The 17,027-nt window shown below is 43.3% G+C and overlaps 2 protein-coding genes across 2 annotated transcripts; one reads left to right on the top strand and one right to left on the bottom strand.

Moving 5' to 3' along the window:
* Window positions 1-129: 129 nt before the first annotated feature.
* Window positions 130-13,528, bottom strand: CSUI_002179 (gdp-d-mannose pyrophosphorylase). Its single transcript, XM_068062381.1, has 8 exons — window positions 11,382-13,528; window positions 10,452-10,532; window positions 9,483-9,875; window positions 8,553-8,685; window positions 7,642-7,768; window positions 6,947-7,214; window positions 5,937-6,119; window positions 130-4,584 (listed from the first exon to the last, which is right to left on the bottom strand). Exons 1-8 carry the CDS (start codon window positions 11,508-11,510, stop codon window positions 4,450-4,452), a joined length of 1,449 nt encoding a protein of 482 aa, XP_067925643.1. The 5' UTR covers window positions 11,511-13,528; the 3' UTR covers window positions 130-4,449.
* Window positions 13,529-13,800: 272 nt separating this feature from the next.
* CSUI_002178 (uncharacterized protein) lies at window positions 13,801-16,814 on the top strand. Its single transcript, XM_068062380.1, has 2 exons — window positions 13,801-15,384; window positions 16,323-16,814. Exons 1-2 carry the CDS (start codon window positions 15,368-15,370, stop codon window positions 16,777-16,779), a joined length of 474 nt encoding a protein of 157 aa, XP_067925642.1. The 5' UTR covers window positions 13,801-15,367; the 3' UTR covers window positions 16,780-16,814.
* The last annotated feature ends 213 nt before the right edge of the window (window positions 16,815-17,027 follow it).

Raw genomic sequence — 17,027 nt, 5'->3', positions numbered from 1 at the left:
GGGGGGGGGGGTGCAACCGGGCTTCCTTTCGTTCTTCTTGTGTGAGGAAGATATTCCATGGTCCGCGCGGTCATCAAGAAAGAAAGAAAGAACGCGTGCTGGGCCGGGGATGCCCTCTCCCTTGTTTGTGTTGAGGGATCTGAAGAAACTGGGACAGTATCTTGTTTGCGTGTCCGATGCGAGAAAGTCGCACTGGCACTCTGTGGAGAGTTCTGTGATCTCCTGTGTGCGTCGTCTCCCTTGTTCCTTGAGCTTTGCGCCCGAAGTAGGAGTGCTTTTGAACAGCGAGCGAACTGGAAACTGACCAGTGAAAATGAAGTAGAGTCTTGGCATAAGGACAGGAGAGCTCGTGTATTCTCAAAGTAGTACACGTCCATCGGTTTACGGAACCTATGGAGATACGCAAGTACTCTGTCCGCACATTCGGTTCGAAGAACGGCTCGGACCTTCACGAGCATGAAGCTCTGGGCTTCGACGAAGTTTCTCCTTGTCAGCTTACAGACTAGTTACGTTCACTCCCTGTAGTAGGCCGGAGATCAAAGCCTACACGGTAAGTGTTTCGTCCACCAGACTGACACAAGCGTCTTATGTTCGCATGAGGAATTGCAAACCTTTGATCGGTCGCACCCCCACAGAAAACGTTCCCCAGTCTTCTAGAAACAAACTTCTCACGGTGCAGAGCTTCCTTGCCGTCTCCAGGGAAGAAGCTAAGGAGACGATCCACACGTCACACAGTCAAGTGAACGGTCCTGTCCAGTTCAAATTCACCCGAAGCGAGGCCGAGTGTTTTTATTCCAGGTGTCTTAACGGCTCTTCACTACACGAGGTCTTCTTCTTATTGCTCAGTATCAGTCCATGGTAGAGGGACTGGCGATTTATATTCGGTGTGCGTCTCCTAACCTTGTCAGCAGGATGAACTGCCCCGAATGCTTACCCGGCCATGTAGACAGAGCTTCGCAGATTGCTTTCGCAGGCGATAACGTAGGGGTCTTAATCGTGTCTTCTCACCATCGATGACGTAGAGACAGACGGTTTTCGATGTCCTTCTCGACACGCAAATACACTCGCGACATCGACTTCGGGTCAGGACCGACCGCCCTTAGGAATGAAACCAGAAAGGGTTTTTTTGATCGTAACCGCCGGCATATCAAAGGGCTCCAGTTGCTGTCTCCGTCGTCGCACCGGCGACTCGAAATACCTTCTCCTCTCTCCTGGCCTGATTGGCCGGCTTCGTTCTCGGTCGTCTTCTTAGAGTTCTCGACATAGGGTTAACTGTGCTCTTAGCATGCGGCCTTTCGGAAGTACCGCCTGAGCACCTAAGACGCACACGTCTTCATGTTGTTGGCGTCCGTGCGAATCTTTCCATCGACAAGGTGCACTTCTACGGCCTGCGGCCAAGTGCCGCTGAATTCTTATTCTGAAAGAAAGCAGCCGGATGGTACGCTGGAGTGGGGAGATGATTCTTCACCAACCATTACAAGGATGTCTCTGCTTAGTCGGCACACGTAGTTTTCTTATCCAGTAAGACGTTTCACCTATACAGAAAGTTCCTATGAATAGACACCCGTCCTCATGGCTGATCCTTTCTTTATCTGCTCGGCGTAGCAAGGTGTCTAATTCTTTTGAAAGCGCAGTTTGTTTCCGTTTCTCTAAAAAATGGATGGATCATCTTCAGTATGACGCCTCCCTCCTCCAGCCTGATGGTAATGCACCCTGCTCACTCTCCTCTATCTTCTTTCTTCTTATTCTTCTTCTCTCACGTCTTCTTTATCAAGAAAGATCGTCATTTCTTATGATGAATGAAACCTGTCCTTTCTTCTCCTTCCCCTTTCCCTTGGTAGACTGATCTGCAGAGAGGAACTTCTCTACCGCTGTCCCGTCTCCTTTCGCCACCTGGCTTTCCCTCTTTTCGTTGTGTTTGCGTCGAGGACCGCAAGCAAGGAAGTATTATTAATGTGGCTGTGTGAAGAGTATTTTTAGACACAGAGCATGTGGAGTGAAAGATCGTTTACGTGTAGAGCATAGATCGATACAAGGATAGGTAGATAGATAGATAGATAGATCAACGGATCTTCTTTTCTTATATAGCAACAACCCTGGATGTTTTAGATGGACCGTACGCGTGTCTGTATGTGTGTGTCTTTCTTCTTCAATTTCCTTGAAGTAAACCTTTCCTTGCCATTGTGAAGAACCTCTCTAGGTGTACGTACAGACAGACAGGTAGTCAGTATCAAACCGTAATAGACCAAGGACGAAGCGGAACAGAAAGGTCGAGGTGATGCCCCTCTGCTCCTAGCCCTAAACAGGCGTTTCTTCTCTCCTATCCGTCCCCCATGCCTATCCAGATGCACGCTCTTTCTCCTCGCAACAGTCTTCTGTCTTTGTCTTTCTTTCTTTCTCTTTCTTCTCTTGTCGAATGAAACCCATGCAAGTGAGAATGAGATGAAGACAACTCCTTTAGAGAGCAAGAGAGAAAGAGAAGTAGCAGAGAAAGAAGGAGGAAAGGAACGAGGAGAGAGAGAGACAGATAGGTAGATAGATAGAGTGACAAACCAAGACTTAGAGGACAAGAAAAGTCTAACGTACACAGCAGGAGAAGAAAAAAACTTCGATCAGCGAGGAGAGAATCCGTAGATTCTCCCCCCCTTTGTGATAGAGAAACCAACATACGAATGAAAAGAAAGGAAAAGAGCGAGAAAGAAAGAAAGAAAGAAAGGAGAAAAGACGAAAAAGAACAAGAAAAGAATCGGCCTTATACGATGACTCTCTGCGGGGTGGTAGCATGATACGGTCTCTGTCTCTCTGTCTGTCTCTCCTCTTCTTTCCAGGAAAAAGACTCCTCTCTAGCCTTCTTCTCTCTCCTCGGGCGACTCTCGATCTCTATACATCTACAAGATGCACTATGCAGATATAGATGTTTATATTACACATATCTGTCTACATGTGTAAATTTATATCTATATATCTATGTAGATACATATATACAGGGTATATGTATAGAGAGAGAGATCATGACGTGTGAGATACTTTCCTGCGTGTGATATTTCTTTCTTTCTCTCTTTTCTTCTTTCTTGACCCGGGCAAAACGAGCAGAAGAGACTCTACAAGAAACTTCGAAACAGAGAGAGTAAGAAAGAAGGAAATGCAGAGGGAGGAGGAAGGAAGTGAAGATCAGAAGGAAGGAAAGACACTTCGAGAAAAAGAAGAGTCTGGAGGGTTTTCTTTTTTCTCTTCTGTTTCCTTAATTCATTCGTTGAGACAAAACGACATGACATAACACACCTCTAATACACGGAGGAACAACATACACCTCAATATCTTTTACCTATCTATCTAGCTGGATCTACCTACCTATCTATCTATCTATCTTTAATCTACCTATCTATTTATATACTGTCCATACGATACACATCTCGATACATACGTTTGTGTGTAGGGAGAAGAAGAGATATGGCTGTACATGTATGGGGGATAGAGGGAGTGACGTATCGACTTTTCTTCTTTCTTTCTTTCTCTGCCTTTCTGTTAGATTGACCTTTCATTCTTTCTTCTTCATTCTCTCTCACTCTCTCAACACAGAAAGAAAGAAAGAAGCCTTCCAACCCCGTCCATACATTCCTCTTCCCTCTTCCTCTTCTTCTCTTCTTCTTGTTCTTTCTCTCTCACCCTTCCTTTCCTTCTCTCTTCTCTCCTTCTCTCGACCTGTAGCTCCATCTCTTTCTTTCTTTCATGAAACATACCAGGAGAAGAAATAGAAAAGGAAAGGTTTCTAAAGAAAAGAAAGTGAGAGAAAGAAAGAAAAGGAGGAAAGCAACCTCTACAAAATAGAGAAATAGAGAGACAGACAGATGACAAGGGAAGAAAGGAGAAGAGGAGAGACAGAAATATGGAAAGAACAGGAAGAAAAACGAGGGCTTCTTCGTCTCTTCCTCTTTCTTTGCTTTCTATGGAGAAGCGTAAGGAATGTATCCCTCTACGTGGTAAACCGTAGACTAGTGAGAAGAGGAAGAAGAAGGCTGCATGCATGGCCGTGCTCTCTCAACGGAGACAAGAATGATACATATATCTACCTTATTTGTTCCTCTCCGCTTTCCGATCGAAAAAAGAGGAGGAAAGAAATCGCCTGTCTCTCGTCTTCTTCCTTTCCAATCTCTTTACATCCTTTCTTTCTTTCTTTCTGTCTTCTTCTTTCTTCTTCTTAGCTCTTCTCTCTACAAGCCATTCTAGCCACACACTCGTCAAAACTTTCTTTCTCTCTCGTTCCTTCTTCTCATCTTGCCGTCTTTGTCTGTCTCCCTCTTTCTTTTCTTCACCTTCTCTCTCTACATCTCGGGGACACGACGAAGAGAGAGACAGAGAGAGAGAACCCATCTTCTTCTTCTTGCTCTTCTTTTTCTTCCTCTTTCTTCTTCTCTTCGTCTTCTCCTCTTTGGTAGGACCTTGTGCTGTCTACATGATGATAGCGCCAGGTTCATGAATGGATTGTGTGAGGTGCTTGTGGGGGAGAATGAAAGCGCCATTTATGAAGCACTCCCCAGCTATCTGAACGTCTTCGCCTACGACTGTCAAGCCTTCTATCCGACACTACAAGCAATACACAGGAGAAAGAGAAAGAGAAGAAGAAGAAAAGATATATAAAGAGAAGAAGAAGAGAAAAAGAAGAAGAGAAGACAAAGAAGAAGAAGATAAAGAGAAGATGAAGATGAGAGGGTAAGAAAGCAGAAAAGGAGAGCGAGAGAAGGCAGGAACGAATGGTCGAGAGACACCGCAGTGAGAATGAATTGGGAGGAAGAAAGAAAGATAGAAGAAGAACGGAGAGGAATGGAGGCAATTTCTATCTCTTGAGAGAGAAAGACGAGAGAGAGAAGAGACACTTCAAAGAGAGCATATCAACAAGACACCGAACTCTTTGTCTCCTCTTCAGCTCACACTCTCCTCTAGTAGGACATACCAACAGATGCATATGTCTATATACACACTTTCTTGCAGAGATACATAATGAAATACTCCATTCACTCTACAAGACAGATCAGATGAATGAAGAGAAAGAGGAACGACACACAAGGGACGGCAGATACGACAAAAAGGAGGACAAAATGCGGCGAAAGGAAAGACCGGGTATGACTGCAGTATAAAAGAGAAGCTAACTAAAGAGAAAGACACAAAGAGAGAGAGAGAGAAAGAATGAGTGAATGAATACGTCAACAATATCTATCTATAGATATGTACAGATACGGTGTAGATCCACGCAGCAGAAGAGACAGGATGATTGAGACAGATGAGAAAGAAAAAGAAAGGAAGGAAATAGAAAGATCTTTCCGTGTATCCCTTAGAAAGGTAATATCTTTTCATAAGTTAAGTCCTATCTCTTCTTTCTCATTCTCAATACAAGACATCCAGGGAACGCAATCCCCTATCGCCTCAGCAGGGGGTATAGACAGGATATACATACATATAAAGATACACACATATATATACACATATATATATATATATATCTTATATAAAAGTAAACAGACATAGGTACACCCGATCAAGGACGCATATGAATACACCTGCACTCATATATATATATATATATATCTATGTATATATATCTATATATGTATGTATAGGTACACATTCACCGAATACACATGAACCTAGATCATATACCTCCAAAGAGAGGAGAAGAAGACGTGTATCTTCTACAAGATGAAAGGAGAGGAACAAGTAGAAGAGAAAGAGGAGACATACACATCTACAGATGACAACGTAGAAGACCGCGAGTGACTAGAGAAGAAGCAGCAAACCGACCGATCTATGAAAAGCGTCACCTATGTATGCTCGTGATCATCCTCAATCACCTCACCTTTTTTGGTAGCTACTTCCCTAGGTGTCTATCTTTTCATCTATCTAGCTAGCTTTTCCTACCCATAGCGCGTGTCTTATCTTACCCATTTTCCTATCTTGGACTGCCAGCCGAGAATCGACGATTGAATCCAAGAAAAATCGTCGATTCGAACGCCCGTCATAATAGCCGTGTGTTTCAATCGACATCCACGGCCTATCGTCACTCCTCTATCAATAGTCACGTCAGGACCGATCAAGCAATCCTCTCCTATCTTAGCTGTAGGGTCCTATAGCAAGCGAACATACACCTCACATATACACACATGTCTATACACATACATACAGGACGTAGACACGCAGGTCGATGGTTAGATAGACATAGATATGCATGGAGAGAGCGAGAGAGAGAAAGATAGGTAGATACAGGATACCTGCATAAAGGTAATTTAGATAGATATAGATGTGTAGAGAGAAAGCTAGGGATAGATCGAGTATAAGTATATACAGATGGATAGTTGTAGAGAGAGATAGAGAGAAAAAAATACATATATGTGGATAGTGAGAGAGACATACATATATAGAGAGAGGGAGATTTCGATGACGACAGATATAGACATATAGTGTATGATGTATATATACATGTATACATAAGATGGTTGGGTACATTGCGTATATACATGGATGTGTCTCTACAGTCTAGATCTCTACGTGTAAAAAGAGAGAGAGGAGAGAAGAGATGAAGAGAAGAGAGGGGTGGAGGGTGCTCTCCAGTTGTCTTTAAGCTTAGGTGAGTCCTACATATGATAATAAGGGAAAGTACGTATTCACACAGCCACATAGACATAGAGGTGAAAAGAAAGAAAGTCGAGAGAAAAAGAAAGAAATGAATCTAGGCCAAGGATAAAGTCCTTAGAAACTTCGTCACCACAGGTCTCCTTCGGGCTCAGCTAAAAGAAAGAAAGAAAGAAAAAGAGAGAGAGAGAGAGATCTACACACACACCGACAGACACACGGAGAGAAAGAAAAGAAAAGACAGAGGGAGAGAAAGAAAGTAGAGAGGGGAGAGAGAAAGAAAGAAAGAAAGATAGAAGAGAGAGAGAGAGAGATAGCTTACAACAAGGACATTGCCAATGAATTGAGGGCCCTCGACAAGGCGGGGAGAAGATAGGAGAAAAGACTCTTTCTCGTCCCGATCTTCATGCTTCTTCTTCTTCTCCACTTCTAGAGTCTTTAGTGGGTTCTCTCCTTCTTCCTTCTTCTCTTTCTCTCCATGGCTCTTCGTCTTCTTCTGCTGCTTCTCTTCTTCTTCTTGCTTCGTTCTCAGGGCATTGAGGTGTAAAGACATTCCTTCCAGAAAATCCTTCGGCCGACCTATATCTGCCCTGCAAAGAAAGAGAGAAAGAAAGAAAGAGAAAGAAAAGAAAGAAAGAAAGAAAGAGAGAAGAAAGAATTGGTGCTTGTAGTTGCCAAAGCATGAAACGAAAGATGTCAAAAATGCTGAGAAAAGATTTAGTGAAGACACTGAAGAGTGAGAGGATGTCTCTGGTGTATATACACCTCCACCAAATGGAACGAATGACCTCAAACAGAGGAGAAGAAGAAGAAAAGCACGGACAAGTTGTTTACACACAGCTAACATAGAGGGAAAGAGCTAAAAGGGCATGCATGCATCTCGGAGTGAAGCTGAAAGAAAGATAGATCAACAGATCAGATATAGACCGAAGACAAAAAAGCGACTTCCGGAAAGGTAGGAAAAGTGACGATGTAGGTGTCGGTAGAAAAGAACGAGAGAGAGAGAGAGTGGCTCACCAGTACCCCTTCAGTTTGTAACAGAAGAGACTTCCTTTCTTTGCAAGAGAAGGAAAAATTTCTTTTTCGATAGATGTGGGACTTAGGGGAATTCTATCGATGACACTTGCGTTCAAAATATATAGACCTAATCAGAGACACAGAGACAGATCACCCCAATGATGGGAAAGAGCTCTTCTCCTCCTCTTCCAGATGGCTCATTCTTGTACAGCCACGATCTACAACATAAAGTCTTCTTTTGAACAGTTCAGAGAAAAAAAGAAAGAAAAGGAGGAGGAGGAGAAGAAGAAGAAGGAGAATGGAGAAAAACAGGATTTGGACTTGTGAGAAGAAGACGTCATGAAGGGGATGAACAAAAAAGATCGGTAGGTCAATCAATGCATGCACAGGTATATTTACCTCCTCTCTTGTTTGAATAGGGTGTATAGGTGTGGATCTAGAGAGAGAGAGAAAGAGAGAAAGAGAGGGACAGGAGCCCAAAGAGACACGAGCCAGAACCGAAGAAGAAATAAAAGAAGAAAGAGAGTAAGGCGTCTATCTAAATCTCTCTCTCTCTCCATGAATATGTCTAGATATGGAGAAGAAAAGAAAGCAAGATATCTCTATGGGACAGAAGAGAGTTCCTTCTATGACATGTTTTACATACACCTGGAAAGAACAAAACGAAGCGCACGAAAGGAAAGAACTTTCTCTTTATTTCAGCTGTATCTCCTATCGTTGCAATTCCTTTCTTATTTCAACATTAGGACACACTTGCTCTGCAGCTATCGCCAACATTCCTTCCTTTCTCCTTGTCCCTTTTCTTTCTCTTTCGTTATCTCTACCATCCATTCCTTCTTTCTCTCCTTTTCTTTCTTTCTTCTCACCTCTTTCTTTTCCATCCCTTTCCTGTTTCTTTGAGTAGAGCTCACCTGCATTGATACAATTGCCTACGTATGTCTGAGGCTTCTCGACAAACCGCAAAATCTTCCCTCCTCCTTCTCCCCCTTCTTCTTCTTCATGAAGGACAACGCCATACTGCGACGGATCTTCCACCTCGGTTACCTACAGAAAAGAAAGAGAAAAGTTAGGACAGCGCAAACAGACAAAGAGATGCGAAAGAAAGAAAGGAAGCGACAGAAGAGAGATGGAGAGAGTGTGGCTTTAAGAAGAAGAGAGGAGACAAGAGATGTAGAGACAAGGACGGAAAAACTCCGGAGAGAGAGAAGGAAAGAAGTAGGGGCACAGAAGAGACAGAGACATAAAGGGAAGGTTAGAGAGTTCCCATTCACACTACCTGCAGGGATTTATGAACATACATATCTATCTAGACGATGCCTATGACGACATACACATTGCAATACATAAGAAGAAGAGACATATGACTTTGTCTATTGTATTGTCTCCGCATATTAGCCGACCTCTCTACACAGAGACGACAACAGTCATATCAACTCCTCTACTTCCACAGCGTGAAGCTTTACATATACCAGCTATCTAGGTATAGAGATAAAGCTACCTATCAAACTCCCTCTCTCTCTCTATATATATAGATGCCATATGTATACGCATGAAGATAGATCTACAAACGTGTACGGAGGTAGGCCAGGCATGTAGATACAGTGGAAGTCTACAGGCGGTGGATAGCCTCTACAGCACCGAGGAGAGAAAGACAAAGACAGAAGGCGTTGAGAGAAATAAGAAAAACCCGAATCTCTCACGAAGAAGTAGTCTGCGTATATAGGAAACAACTCTACCCCGTCCTTTATCAAAACGGGAGATTTCTCCGTAGACTGTATATGCACCTATGTAAGACGGCAGACACTCGATTGGGTGGGGTGTATGTACACCTGAGAACTTACGAGGATCGTCGCCTCGGCTTTTTTCCTTTTATGAAAAGCAAGCATTTCCTTGAGAGGAAAGTCACATATAACATCACTATTACATACGAAAAAACACCTGTCTTTCATCTCTCTCTTCTCCTCGTGTTCCTTGTTGCTCTTCTCTTCTTCTCCTCCTCCTTCTTGTGTATCTTTCTCTCTCTCCTCCCCCTCTGGCGACGATGGAGGCGGAGTTTCACGCGACCCTTCTTGACTATCTAGAGCAGCGTCGACATGCAGAGAAGAAGAAGTGGAAGAAGAAGAAGACTTGACAAGGAGAGGAGACGGAGACAGGAGAAGTGGTTTGGCTAATCGTATAGGCCCTGCTGTCCCTAGGGGCTCCTCTTCTCTTGAGCATGTGATTTTTATATCATACTGCAGACACACACACAGAGACAGAGACAGAGACAGACAGACGCACATACACATTCCTACATACACTATAGACATACATGTATATACCCCACATACATACATGTGTAGATAGTGGAGATATCTCTCTCTGTATGTATACAGATATATATAAAGTATAGATACACGCAGAGAGAGAAGAATGAGAAGCGTTAGAGTAAGAAGAGATTGAGGGATAAAACAGAGTCGACCAAACGAGATAGAATGCGAAAGTGAAGAGCAAACAGGCAGGAAATGACGAAACAAACTTCTCTCCACGCGGAACAGACACGCTGACAGGCAAAAGAAAGAAAGGGGAAAAGCAGGGAGGGGAGATGATAAGAAACGAGAGCATTTGTATATGTGCAGATAGGCGATATGAAGAGAGAGAAAGTGAGAGAGAAAGAGAAAGAAAAACAAGAAGAAGCGAAGATGACCATGCGGTGGAAGATGACGGAGAAGAAAGAAAGTGAGAGATTTCCTCTCGTTACAAACGAGCAAGACAGTCAAGAAAAGATGAAAGAAAAGAAGAAGAAGAAGAAAGTTGTCGTTTTGATCTACCTTTTTCTCTAACTCTGAGAGGGCTTCCATCATAGCGGATGGCTGGTAGGCCACAGCAAGAATCAAGTGATCTACACCTGCCTGGAAAAAGAAGGAAGAGTGAGAAAGAAAGAAAAGGAGAAAGAGTGAGAGAGAAAGAAAGAAAGAGGAGGATCAGAAAGAGAAAGACTGGCTTTCTTTAGTGCGCATCTTCAATGTACCCCCCAGTACGGGTGAGTTTTTGCGGGGTGTATGTACACCACAAACATCGAAGAAGCGTTACTCCTGCTACTACTCCTCCTACTAGTAGTACCTCTGCCTTGTCCTTCTTCTTCTTCTTATCAACAGCATTACCATCTGGAACAGATTTCGAGTGTATGTACACCACGCCCAACACAGCCTCCAGATCTCTTCACTTACAGAGATCAAAAAGAAGAAGAACGCCCAACCTTTTCTTCGCTTCTTTCTTGACACGGCATTTGATCTCTCTCTCTCGCTTCTGGCTGTCTACTTGTGTAGAGAAAACGCACAGTAAAAAGAAAGATCTGCCTTTACCTCTCACTTTCTCATCCTAAATGCCCCACCCCTGCATGCAGTCGCTACCCACACGCAACAGTCTCGAAGAAGATACACAAAGAACCCTGACTGAGAGAGAGATTCTATCAGAAAAGACACATCTACTTTCTTTCTTTCTTTAGAGCTCTCTCTCTTCGTGCGTAAGGAGAAGTACAAGAAGGAGAAGTACAAGAAGGAGAAGAAAGAAGAAAGTAAACGACGAGAAGAAGACGAAGAAGAAGAAGAAAGAGAAGGATGACGAGAAGAAGAGAAAGAAGACGAAGAAGAAGTGAGAGAGATGAAAGAGAGGAAGAAGAGACAGAAGAGAAGAGAAGACGAAGAGACACTAATGGAGAGAAAAGATGAGAATGAAGAAGAAGAAGTTTTCGTATCTACCTGCTTAAGAGATTGAATCTGATACTCGACAATGGACTTATTGCAGAAGTTGATCAAAGGCTTCGGCACCGAAAGCGTCAGAGGCCGCAGACGCGTGCCGTACCCTCCCACTAAGACTAGAGCCTTCATTTTTATGAACCTAGAAGTCACACACTATCTAGCAACACTAGGAACAAGAGAAAAATAGAAGAAGAAGAAGACGAGAGAAGAAGAAGAAGACGAGAGAAGAAGAAGAAGAGGGGAAGAGAAGAAGGAAGAAGAGGGAGGATTGGTGTTTGGACTCTTTCTTCGTTTCTCTTGACCTCCGTTTGAGAATCTCTCTATCATTCTATCGATCTATCTCGTGATCTTGCTACCAAGATGAGAGTGAGAGAGAGAGACATACATGCACGCACCCTCTACATGCAAAGAAAAGAGACGAAGAGAATCGAGCTTTGAAGAGGAGGAGAAGAAGAAGAGAGAGGAAAGGAAAATAAACTCCACATGAGGGAGAGAGAAGAAGAGAGTACAGAGGCGTCCCTAGAGATCGTGCATTCCTACTTTCATTTCTCCTTCTCCTTCTTTTCTTGATGTGAAGAAAGAGAAAGAAGGAGAAAGAAGAAGAAGAGAAGAGACAGAGAGAGGAGAGGAGAACGCGTGGGACTTGCTGTCTATAGAAAGACAGTTGTCATTTCTAGCTAAGAATGAAGAAAGAGATAGAAACAAAAGAAGAAGAAAAAGAGGAGGAGGAGGAGAAGTGAAGCAGCAGTTTCTTCTTTCTCTTCATCCTCTTCGTGCTAAGAGACCTCTTGTAGAGAGTAAGAGTGCGTGGAGCTCTACCATCTCTCGAAACTCCCTCCTCTTTGTCAAAGAGAAAATGATAGGAAAGAACACTCAAGATAGACAGACTACATATAGATCGATAAATTAAAGACAGGTAGACAGATTGGAAATAGACAGGCCGAAGATAGACAAATTGGACAAGATAGGTTTGCAAGAGGTGAGAAGAGAAAGATCCCTTCACTCCCCCCCCCACAGCCGAACCGTGTGACTATACGTCCCTTTTAGCTCTATCTGATCTAGGTATCTAGAGATGGAGTATAGATAGATACCTACAGATATATGTTGATGTGAAGTATACAGTGCATGCGTAGGACGGTGTCTCTACGTCCAAGGGAGATGAATGTGATAAAGAAAGGGTGAAATATTGGGCAGGAGATGTGAGGGAAGAGAACAACACTAGAAGAAAAGAAAAAGAAACAGAAAAAGACGGCGTGTGTCGGTGGGTGAAGAAGATCTCGGAAGACGGAAAGAAAGAAGAGAGAAAGAGAAATACAGATGTTGTATACCTGAGCGAAGAGGAGGAGAGATACACCTATCGGAAAGAAAGAGTTATCTACACAACTCTAAGAAAGGAAGAAAGAAGAGAGAGAGACTGAATGAGACGAGAGATGAATAACTTGTCAAGAAGGACACGACAGGAGGGAGAGAAAGCGAAAAGGAAGATTAGTGAGTTGAGTTAGACGGAGATACAGAGAGAAAAAGCATAAGAGAAGAGAAGGAGACAAAGGAAGAAAGGATAAGATAGCAAAACTGCCGGAAGATCGGTTGCTAGATGAAAGCTGGTGGGTCGATCTCCATCTGTTCTCGAAGAAGAAGACGAAGAAGAAGGAAAGAGAGCTAAGTCTCTCTACAGAAGAAAAGAGAGAGAGAGAAGTTGCTGCTCTGCTTCTTCTTCCTCTCTTTCTTCAAGACACGAGCCTGGGAAAGAAAGAGAGAGAGAGAAGAGAGAAGAAAAGATGCCTTTCATCGGAGCAGAAGAAACAAGAAATGCATAGAGTCCGATAAGAGTTGAGAGAAAGAAGAGGGAGATAAAATCGATAAGACAAGGAGAGAGAAGCGAAGAAGAAAAAGAAGACGAAGGAGAGGATAAGAAAAATAAGAAGAAGAGATGTACAGCTAGTATTGTAATTTACCGTGAGTTGCTTAAGTCAAGCTCTTCAAGAGACATTCCTACATCTTCCCCCCTTCTTCCTTTCTCTCCTCCCGCCTGGTGTATGTACACCTCAGAAGATGATACAAAGAAAGGCTTCTTGCCGAGAGAAGACAAAAGAGGGAAGAAAAGAGACAAAGACTTCCCTCCTTCTCTCCGGTGGGTCTAATCAGTGAGTCTGAACGCTCTTGGCCGACGTACGATACGGACGAAGGGAAGGAGGGAGGGAGGGAGAGGTAGCTCGCTCTCTCCTTGTGCTGTCTACAGCTCTTCCTTTCTTCTCTCGCGGTACATCTCCTTCGTGGTCTCCGAATACAAGCCGACATGTGGAAGAGCTTCTAGGGTGTGTAGAAAAGATTTCTATGCAATGTGTCGGGCGGAAACATCGCCGATTTACATGCAAGGGAAAGAAAAAAGAAAAGCGAGACAGACAAATAGAGAGAGAGAGGGAGAGAAACTGAGAGATTTCTCGCCATAGTTTGGAATGGAGAAAGAGGGAAGAAATCGTCGGTATGTCTCCATTGTATAGACTTCGGTATGAATGATAGAGGAAGCCGTCTATCTACTTCTTCTTTAATATAAGCATCGTCATACCGATCGCCTATCTATTTCCTCGTCTTTCTTTCATCTTTTTTTCTTCTCTCTTCACTTTCGTAGCATCTACACGCATCTGTCGTTTGTATCCATTGCCATTTCTCTTTCTTCCTCTTTCTTCCTTTCAAGCGTCCTTCCTAGGAGGTCCTCATCTTGATCGAGAAGAACACGCTTCTCTATCCTTGTGGTTGCCGTACTTTTCTTTTCCTATGATGCTTCTCATCCTTCTCTTCTCTTAAGTCTCTTCAGGTTTCTCGCCTTTCTTTCTTCTCTCTCTCCTCACAGCAAATTTTCTTCTCGTCCTTATCCGTCTATCTCTCTATCGATGTGTCTATCTTTCTCAACCTTTCTCTTACTTCTTAATGTAAACTAACGGGCCTTCGTTTCAACTCACTTCTTTCCTTTGCCAGCGCGCTTTCTCTTCTCTCTTCTTCTTCTTTTCCTTCGTCATTTCCTTCGTTTTCTTTCCGTTCCCTCCTTCTCTTCATTCTTCCCTTCCTTCGCCGCCCTTCCTCTCTCTTCCTCTATCAGAGAAGTCGCCTCCTCTTCTCTTTTCTCCAAACTGTTGTCCCTGTATCGCATCCCACACTCTTCTCTCTTTCTCTCCCTCCTTTGCTAAGGAGAAGGAAGAAGAAGAAGCGAGATCTCTTTCGTTTCTTTCCGTTTCTTCCTCTTCAGAAAGCACAGAAGAAGAAGACGAAGAAGAAGGAGAGAAAGACTTGGGAGTTGTGACATTCCGTCACTTCTTGCAGGAGGCTTTCTTCTCTGTCTTTCCTCTTCTCTTCCAGGCATAGAGTGTCTCCTTTCTATTCTCTTCTTTTCAGAGAATGTTTGCTGTCTTCTCGGGGAGTGAAGAGACTCATTCTTCATCATGCAAGCTCTCCTCCTCTTACGCTGAGAAGTAAAAGAAAAGGCCCGTTCGTAGCAGAAGAAAGAAGATGAGAATGGAGTCGTAGAAATAGGCTACGATTAAGGCTCTCTCCCTCGAAGCAGAACAAGAAAAAAGAAGAAGACAGAGAAAGACATAGATAGATACATAGATTGACGATAGATAGATTTAAGATAGATGCAAAACAAGGATAGGCGATAGACTGAAGATAGATAGATAGATTTGGGGGGGAGGGTAGTAAGATAGGTAGCTCTAAATTTGAAAGAAAGAAGAAGAAGAAGGAACGAAAAAGGCCGAGACTGATGAAGAGAGCGACTGAAAAGGCTTGGGGTGTCATTCTCCCTTCGTGTTTATTCTTCTGCTTCTTTTCTCCTTCTTAAAAGAAGAAGAAGGAGAAAGCGAGGGGGTGGAAGACCTCCTGGATTTGCCTTTGTTTCTCTTTATCAGAGAGGAAGGTGGGAGGGCTCCATTTTGCTTCTCTTTCTGGTCTTAAGAAGAAGAGATCTACTGTACAGACAAAAGCAAGAAAGTATGTGTAAGAAAAAGACGTAAGTCGTCCCTTTCTTTCTTTCGTAGAAGAAGAAGAAGCAAGGAAGAGCATTTCTTTCCTGAAGAGTCCTTCTCATTTGCTTGCAGAAAAGATAGACGTACTTCCGTACCTTGTTAGGTTCAGTCAAATTCTCCCATCTTCATTCTCTTCTTCTTTTCTTTCTTGCTCGTGTAGTTTCATATCTCTTCTTCTTCTTCTCTCCAAGGGTGGTCTTTTTCTTCTTCTTTCTTATTTTCTTCTTCTTTCTCTTTCGTCTTTTTCTTGTCTCCTTCTCGATCATTCGGTTGGGTATGCAAAAGCTTCTTCTTCCCTTCTTCACACTCTCAGTCTAATTCTTCTCTCTCTTCAAGAAAGAGATCTCTTCTTTTTCTTTACTTTTTACGGCTGATTGCTTAAGGGCGTCTATTCTTTCTTTCTTTCTTTCATCTGGTCCCTGGGAGAGGCCCCTTGCCCTCCTTTCCTGTCTCTTTCTTCCTTTCATCTTCTTTTTCTGTCCTCCCTCTTTCCTTGTTGTCTTCTTTCCTCCCCATTACGTCTTCTACTTCTTTCGTCTCTCATTCATTCTTCCCTTTTTCTCCAAAGACCTCTCTCTCTCTCTTTATCTGTCTATAGATAGATAGATAGCTATATGTTTGATCTCTTATCTGTTTCTCTCTTTTCAAGTTGGTTTGTATCCCTCTGTCCCTTCTATCTTTGAATCTCTCCATCTCTTTTACTCTTCTTCTTCTTCCTCCTCGTCAACTCCTTCTCTCCCCGCCGTCTCTCTCCCTATCTCCATTCTTCTGTAGTTTCCTTCTTCTCTTTCTTCCCCTTTTTTCTTTTTCGGGGAAGAAGAGGATTTCTTTCAACTGTACACAGACAGCGAATCTATCTATGTATCTATGAACGAACTTAATGATGCTTTTCTTCTCTTTTCTTTCTCTTCTTCTTTTTCAGTTGTCTAGTGTTTACCATACGGCCGAAACTCCTCTTCCTTGTCTCATCTCCACCAAGTCCAGCTCGAATACAATCCTCATCCTCCTCCTCCTCCTTCTTCTGTAGTAAATACAACTTCTTTCTTCTCCTGCTTCTTCTTCCTCTTGATCTTTCGTTTTTCTCTTCTTTCCTCTTCTGCACTGCCATCTCCACCCTCCCTCTCTTCATCCTCTTCTTCTGGTCTTCTCCCCACCTTCTTCCTTCTCTCCTTTTGTCACTCTGTAGCCTCATAACTTCTTCTTTCCTCTTTCACAAGAGAACTAAATCAAGACTTCTCTCGCCTTCACTCTTCTCGATTTCTTTTTCTTCTCATCTTCGTCTTTTCCGGTTCCTCTTTCTCCCATACCCTTGCATCTTCCTTTTTCTCCTTTCTGTTGTTCTCTCTCCTCTCCTCATCTCTCAACATGCTCCCTCTTAATCCTCCTTCTCTTTCTCCCAATCCTCTTGCTGCCTCCCTTAATCAAACCCCTTCTTCTTCTCCTCCCCCCCCTTNNTTCTTCTTCCTCCTCCTCCACCTCTGCAGTGAATTCGTCAGGAGGTCCACTCGGGACAGCTCCTGCAGGAAGCCCCACATCATCTTCTTCCGCAAATCGCATGCTTCCTCCCCATTCTCTCTCTCTCCCGCATCTTCCTCATGTATCTCCTTCTTCTTCGTCGTCTTCATCT

This window comes from Cystoisospora suis, assembly GCF_002600585.1.
Source record: "Cystoisospora suis strain Wien I chromosome Unknown contig_912, whole genome shotgun sequence".
Classification (NCBI taxonomy): domain Eukaryota; phylum Apicomplexa; class Conoidasida; order Eucoccidiorida; family Sarcocystidae; genus Cystoisospora; species Cystoisospora suis.
The sequence above is the reverse complement of the archived record's forward strand: the minus strand, read 5'-3'. Positions and strand labels throughout refer to the sequence as shown.

Coding starts and splice junctions, on each gene's coding strand:
- CSUI_002179 (XM_068062381.1), bottom strand. CDS start 11,510: ATGAAGGCTCTAGTCTTAGTGGGAGGGTACGGCACGCGTCTGCGGCCT. Junction 9,876..10,451: donor TCTCAGAGTTAGAGAAAAAG/GTAGATCAAAAC, acceptor GTGTGTCTGCAG/TATGATATAAAAATCACATG. Junction 6,120..6,946: donor TCATTGGCAATGTCCTTGTT/GTAAGCTATCTC, acceptor CGCTTGCTATAG/GACCCTACAGCTAAGATAGG.